We start from the raw sequence: 7,755 nt of genomic DNA, 5'->3' as shown, positions 1-7,755 counted from the left end.
TTCACCACCCACCACCTTCAACTCTCACCACTCACCTCTCACTCACCTGTTCTCTCACTCACCGTCATTCACCACCCACCACCTTCAACTCTCACCACTCACCGTCCAATTTTCAATCCACGCGCGCTTTCGGTTTCTGCTGCTTCCACACCTCAGCTCATCTTCCAACGCTTCGTGGCTCGCCGCTCTTTTCCGCCAACACACTCACCGCTAATTCCGTTCCGGTATGTATTCAATCACCGTTCACCAGCCTAGGTTTTTATATACGGTGGAGTATGTATTCAATTTTTATGTATTCAATCACCGTTCCGCTTTAGTTTCAATTGATCTTTCGGCAAATCAGTTGAATGGAACACTTCCACATGGTTTTGGTGATGCTTTTCCTAATCTTAGGACATTAAACCTTGCAGAGAATGATATCTTTGGTGGTGTCTCAGATTTTTCAGGGTTGAAATCTATTGTGAGTCTTAACATATCAGGAAATTTATTTCAGGGTTCTGTTACAGATGTTTTTGTGTTAAAGTTGGAGGTTTTGGACCTTAGCAGAAACCAATTTCAAGGTCACATTTCTCAGGTAAACTACTACAATTGGTATCATTTAGTTTATCTTGATTTGTCGGAGAATCGGCTTAGTGGTGAAATTTTCCAAAACTTTAATGGCACACCGAATTTAAAGCACCTTAACCAGCCTAGGTTTTTATATACGGTGGAGTATGAGGTTTTTCGGATGATGCTCGGAAACACACCGTAACGTACCTATGAATTTCATGTGGTTGATGATTTTTGGAGTTTTATACGCATTATTTTGATTGGATTTAGTCTTCAACAGTTTTGATTGGATTTTTGGAGTTTTATACGCATTATTCTGAATTGTTCTTTATTCTCTGCAGGTTGGTGTTGTTTCTGATTATGACTTGTCTAAAGCAGAAAACAAGTAAGAGCTTGCACCATTTATTGCTTTTTTTCATACTTTAAGTGCTTTTCTTAGGACCTTTCAAATTGTTTTTACAAATTATCTTGTTGAACTTATAATTAAAAGTAAATTATGTTGGTTAATAAGCTGAAGTAAGTTATCCAAACATTCTTAAGTCATTGTAGAAATTCAGTGCATTTCATTTTCAACTCAAATAGCTATCATCTATTTTCATGTTATTTTATCTGTTAATGACTTTTTTCAAATAGCCAATTTTTACTTGATTTCTATTTTAAATTTTGCAACCTGCTTTTCCTTCAATTATGTTGATTATGGCTCCGTCATTTTTCAGTGATGGGTCAGCCTAATCAAACTATACCTACTGAATATGTCATGAATGAAGTTGGTTCAACAGCAACAACTGAAGTTGTTGGAGCAGAATTAGTTAATACCCAACCTACAAAGAAGAGGAAAGCTAGTGCAAGTGGTTCTAGGCAATCATCTGCTTGTTGGGAGCACTTTATTAGATTACCAGATGACTTAGTTGATACACCAACTGCAGCTTGTAAACACTGCCACAAAAAATACCTATGTGACCCTAGGACTCATGGCACCACCAACATGAACCATCACATTCTAAAATGTGCAAAGAAGCCTAGAACCATTGATCCCACCCAAACTATTCTGACATACCCCTCTGCAGAAGGATCTAGTTTGGGTCATGTTAGCTCCAAATTTGACAAGCAAGCTTGTAGAAAAGCTTTGTCAATTTTTGTGGTTCTAGATGAACAACCATTTAGTGCAGTTGAGGGGGGAGGTTTTAAGTACTATTCTAAAGTAATGCAGCCCCAGCTTACTCTCCCATCTAGGCGTACAGTAGCTAGAGACTGTTTTCAGCTACACTTGGATGAGAAACAAAAACTAAAAGCCTTCTTTAAGTCTGACTGCAATAGAGTAACACTTACTACTGATTGTTGGACTTCTATCCAAAATCAAAACTACTTAACCCTTACGGCACACTTTGTGGATAACGAATGGAACTATCAAAAGAGAATTATAAGCTTCACAGTTATTCCAAACCACAAGGGTGATACGGTAGGTAGGAAGATTGAAGAGGTGTTAAGGGATTGGGGAATTAGGAATGTGTCTACCATAACTGTTGATAATGCAACTTCAAATGATGTAGCTGTAGCATATTTGCATAGAAAAATATCAACTATGAATGGGATGATGGGGGATGGAAAATGTTTTCATATGAGGTGCGCTGCTCACATATTGAATTTGGTGGTAAATGAGGGTTTGAAAGATAAGCATTTGTCTATTACTAGTGTTAGGGATGCTGTTAGATTTGTCAAGTCCTCACCTCATAGGGCAGCCAAGTTTAAAGAGTGCATTGAATTTGCTGGAATAACTTGTAAAAAACTAGTATGTCTCGATGTTTCAACTCGTTGGAACGCGACATATTTGATGCTTGAGGCTGTAGAGAAATTTCAAGCTGCTTTTGATAAGCTTGAGTATGAAGAGTCGAGCTATAGGGAGTTCTTTGGAAAAGGTAGTCCTCCTAGTAGTGATGATTGGGAAATTGTTAGAGCTTTCATATCTTTTTTAAAGTTATTCTATGAAGCAACTAATGTTTTTTCCACCTCTCAAAGTGTGAGTTTGCATAGTGCTTTTCACCAAGTGTCTGCGATCTATTGTGAGCTGAAGCAAGCTACTATGAACTTGAATGGTGTTTTTGCAAGTGTGGGTGGGGACATGATGGAAAAGTATAATAGATATTGAGGGTGTGCTACTAAGATGAACAAGTTGATTTATTTTGGAATCATTTTGGATCCAAGATACAAGTTGAGTTATATTGAGTGGACTTTTAAGGATATGTATGGAGTCGGATCTGTGTTTGCTACCGGGTTGATCAAATCTATAAAAGAGAGCTTACAAAAATTGTATGATTGGTATAAGCAAGCTTATGACCAAAATCATAATAGACAACCTCTTGGTAATGGTGAAAACAATGTTTCCAATGATGAAACAACAGCTGGCCGTCCTTCACTAATGGCTAGAGTCGATGCTTTTGAGCAACATTTAGAGGAACAAGACTCGATTGATCAACAAAATGAGCTTGAGGGTTTTTACTCTAGTAAGTGTGTCAAAAGGGATCCTAAATTTGACCTTCTTGTGTGGTGGAAACACAATTCAACACAATATCCTATTTTATCTACAATAGCTAAAGATATTTTTGCCACACCAGTGTCTACGGTTGCATCAGAAAGTGCCTTTAGTACGGGAGGGAGAGTCTTAGAAACTTATAGGAGCTCCCTAAAACCTGAAATGGCAGAGGCATTAATTTGCACCCAGAATTGGTTAAAGCCGTCTTTTACCTATTTCAAAGACTTGAACCTCATGGAAGATTTTGAGCTTTCTGAAGATATTATAGCAGGTAAAATTATTTTTAAAAATGTTATATCTTTATTTCATAATTGTTATATATTTATAAAAGAATGTTTATTTCATTATTTTAGAATTTGAAGAAATTTCTTCTACAGCAAGAAGAGGATCTTTACCGTCTCAGCCACAACCTTCTGGTTGTGCTTGAAAAATATGGAGGTATATTTACTTTATTAATTTGATTTATTTATTACTTTATTCCTTTTTAAAGCTTAATATTTTTCTTGTTTAATTTTTCAGTTCAACTATGTTTTTTGAAGTCATATGTGACTTATATTTTGTGACTACTCAATGGTCAAATAATATATATTTTGTCCCGTAAATGAGGGAAGAAATTGCAGTTCAGAAAGCTAAGGAAACAGAACTTAATAAAACCATTCACATTACAGGTTCGCTTAGTCATTCACGCCAAATCTATTTTTTTTGGTTCTTAATGCTGTTGAAGGGTGCTTAATTCTCTTTTGGTTGCTGCACATTTGTTTTCTCAGATGGTGTTGTTTCTGTTATGAGTTCATTCTGCAAGCAACTTAGTTGATAATGTGCACACTGTCTCTGGCAGATGCACATCTTAGTTATTGCATCTTATGTGTTAAACTCCTAATTCATGAATGCACATCTGTCTTCTGATGCATCTTATGTGTTGAACTCCTAATGCATGAATGCACACATCTGTTATGATGCCCTGTATGCAGTTATGACCTTTTTTGTATGACTAATCACTGATGTAGCAGTTACCAGCAAATAACCTCTTTTTGGTCTTAGCTAGTTTGAGCATTCAGTTATATTTTCTATGCTCACAAATTTGTAATTATATTCTGAAAATAGATCGGATCAGTGTTCCGTGTTCATATTCTGAAAATTATTTACATGAGTTGCGTAATAATTATGGAACTAGTTGAAAAACTGTAAACCTTAGTTTTTGCTTGATGTGTTTAAATAGGTACTGCATGATGGGGCAAAGGAGTTGGCTCAAAACGATCTTAATTCTACAAAGTATGTTATATCCGATGAGAGCAAGGTACTTCACTACTATAAAGCCTCCTTTATCCATTACTATGGTTTGTTAATAATGGTTGAGTAGTTTATGTTCTTGTATGTCGTTACTGAGTTATTGTGCAATCTTGTATGCTACTCATTGCATTTTATTAATCACAATATGGTATACAGAATGGTTAACTTCATTAATGTATTTTTATTATTTGGCAGCCCTGTTGGAGAAAATAAAAGAAGTGGTGAAGTCTATAGACTCTTTGATGTTGGTGGCCAGAGAAATGAGAGGAGAAAGTGGATCCATCTTTTTGAAGGAGTTACAGCTGTTATATTCTGTGTTGCAATTAGCGAGTATGGCCTGCCATTTGATTTTACATCATAATGTGGTTAATAATGACAATGATAAAGTCTGTTTGGGAATTTTATTTTCAAATAGTGTGTACTACAAAAATATCCAAGTTATATTTTAAATACTTTCTGTTCGTTTTTATTTTGCCATATATAAAATGCTTGCCAATGACTAAAACCATGTTTGATGTTAGTTGTGCTTTTAAAGCATGTTAGTAGACAACAATTCATCTATCAAGTGTTGTTGCCAAAAGCATTGTACTTGTGAGATTTGAAAAGCGCAAGTGTTGACTTTGATTTTCCTTCCAGGTATGATCAAACACTTTTTGAGGATGAAAGCAACAACAGACTGATGGAAACTAAGGAGCTTTTTGAATGGATCCTGAAGCAACCATGTTTTGAGGTTTCCTTTCACGCTTTTCTTAAATTCTAACATCTACGTTTATTTGGTAAATTCTGTTGTCAACTAAGGGTTTGGTTAGATTGACTTATTTGAGCTTATCGACTCATATAAACACTTCGTGAGATTGTTTGGGAGAGCTTACGGAAGCAACTTATGTCATGTCCATGAACTATTTTCAACATATTTCCATAACTTCTCAAGGGTAGCTTATAAAAGCAACTTATAGTTTATGTGAAAACAATTTGACTTTATTTTATCTTTTGTTATAGAATAGATACATCAGCACTAATAAAATAAATGTTTAAGCTATAAGTAAGTTGTTTATCCAAACAGGGCCTAATTCTTTTCAAGTTTCCTCACACATATATATGACACTTATATAGGAAGCTTTATACTATTTTGGCATTTAACATTTGTTCCTTTCTTTTCTTGACAGAAAACGTCCTTCATGTTATTTTTAAACAAGTTTGACATATTTGAGAAGAAGATCCTGAATGTAAGAACCATCCCTATATGTAAACTTCGACATTGATGGGAGAATGAATTATCGTTCATTTCATTTCATTCTACGTCTTTGTGCAGGTTCCGCTCAACGTATGTGAATCAGATTTTGGGTATACTAGAGGCCAGGTATACAACAGTATATAATCAATTTATTGATTTGTATCAAGTAAATGATGTTGAATGGGTGGATAGAGAAAGACCTTTACGAGTTCATGATCACCGCAAATTAGTTGCGCTGAAATTTTCAGAGATGATATAATCTATGATGCACATTTACAAATTGAAACTCACTAATTATATGTCATATTTTGTATCCAATGCTGGTCTTTAAGTAAGGTTCAAGTTTGAATCTTATGAATGGAGAGCATAGTCACTGAGAGCCAAGAAATGAGGTTTCGCAGATGTAATTGTGTGTGTGAGTCTGTGTTTTTGCTTGTAGTTAATTTGAAGATTCTTATGTTAGCTTTGTACCTATCTTACTTTCTCTAACTTTTTCAAGTTCATAAAATCTTTTGAACACTTGCACAAAATTTCATCTATGCTTTTCATAATCTTTTGAACACTGACACAAAACTTAAACCGTTCTAGTCGAGGAAAGTAATACATTATTAATAATTTACATACATTTGTTTTTAAGGTTTCATCTGCTAATTAATGTTATCCAATGTATGCTGTGGTTTCTGATTGTATATGATTAATTTTAGGATGGTACAAATGAGCAGTTAGGGATTATTCCTCGAGCTATTGAAGAACTCATTTGTCAAGTGTCAATGGATGCTTCGTCCTCTTTTACTTTTTCAATGAGACATCTGAATGAACCAACCATGTGCAGATGTAATATGGACAGTCAACTGTTTGATATACTTTCAAAAGTTCTCTTGTTTCTCATGTATTTTGAGTTTTTGTATATGATACAGACATACAGTGGTTGTAATTTATTAATTTCTTTTTAAGGTCTGTGTGGAAGTAGCATAACAGTTGTTATTTTGGATTGAAGTTTTTAATACTTTGAATTTATTTTGAATCTAAATTGTAGTAATTTGTAGTTCAAAATATTATCAAAATGTATTATTGGGCTCAAAATAATATCAACCCAATAAAACCGATTAAACCGATTGCATAACCCGCAACCCGTCCTAACCCAACCCGTCCAAACCGATTACAAAAATGGGTTTATATGGCTTAACCGCGGGTTGGGATGGGTGAGGCTTTTGGGCCCGAAACCGTCCAACCCGGCCCGTTGTCCAGCCATATATATATATATATATATATATATATATATATATATATATTGCATTTGTTAATGCCCTTACTTTTGACCTTAAAGTATGATTGGACGGCAGTGCGATTTATGAAGTCTAGTACTAGTAGTATGATTTTCTGCGTTAGTTTAAGGTATGTTTGTAACATTCTTACATAGCTTTTTAACATAAGTACTTGAGTGTCATTGTGTTTTAATTACGCAATAAAGTTGCCCTATGATAGTTAGGTAGGGTGGATGATCCATGGACATGTACGCCCTACCATTGGATTCCAGCGTGGCCAATATTAGTAAAATAAAAAATTATAAAATAACTAAATTTCCAACAAAAATTCTAACATATTAAACTTAAAAAAGTATCGTCAAAACAATTGGCATTTTTACATAATTTTAATAGGGCGCATAAATTATACCGGCCTTCACAATTCTGATAGACTTATAATTTTTGCTAATTTTTTATATAATTAAATTTTTCTATAGCAAAATTCGTAAAAAAAAACACGGAAAATATCAAATCCACATAACACCTAAATAAAATTGAAATACACACGACCTATTTTACCTAGATACAATTACTTTAATTTTTTTTACACCGAAATAAAAGAATTAGTTACGAGGGTAAAAATTTCTAGAGTTAATATAAGAAAAAGTACAGGTTATTTTACTAGTGATACAATAATAAAACTATATGAGAAAGTGGAGTAGTCTTCATGAGGTACATCTTCCAATTAAAATTTCTTTATAACAACTTTAGTTTTAGTTCTTTAAGCTTTTGGGACTACCTTCATTATTTTGAAAAAAAACTATCTATTGTCTTCATTAGAGTTAATTAAAGTCCATAATCATGATATTCTTTATAATTTGTTAAAAGAATACAAATGTATTGATTAC

General features: G+C 34.1%; 1 protein-coding gene and 1 long non-coding RNA gene across 2 annotated transcripts; both read left to right on the top strand.

Annotated features, from left to right (window-relative positions):
* Positions 1-508: 508 nt before the first annotated feature.
* LOC127135837 (zinc finger BED domain-containing protein RICESLEEPER 2-like) lies at positions 509-2,695 on the top strand. The gene is made up of 3 exons (XM_051062470.1): positions 509-574; positions 891-934; positions 1,266-2,695. The coding sequence occupies exons 2-3, from the start codon at positions 910-912 to the stop codon at positions 2,693-2,695; spliced, it is 1,455 nt and encodes a 484-aa protein (XP_050918427.1). The 5' UTR covers positions 509-574; positions 891-909.
* A 2,315-nt stretch (positions 2,696-5,010) lies between these two features.
* LOC127138592 (uncharacterized) lies at positions 5,011-5,874 on the top strand. Its single transcript, XR_007808817.1, has 3 exons — positions 5,011-5,099; positions 5,536-5,595; positions 5,682-5,874. It is a non-coding gene; the product is annotated as an uncharacterized LOC127138592 (long non-coding RNA).
* Positions 5,875-7,755: the final 1,881 nt, after the last annotated feature.

The sequence above is a fragment of the Lathyrus oleraceus genome, chromosome 4 (assembly GCF_024323335.1).
Source record: "Lathyrus oleraceus cultivar Zhongwan6 chromosome 4, CAAS_Psat_ZW6_1.0, whole genome shotgun sequence".
NCBI lineage: Eukaryota > Viridiplantae > Streptophyta > Magnoliopsida > Fabales > Fabaceae > Lathyrus > Lathyrus oleraceus.
This window is presented reverse-complemented; position numbering and strand designations above follow the sequence as displayed.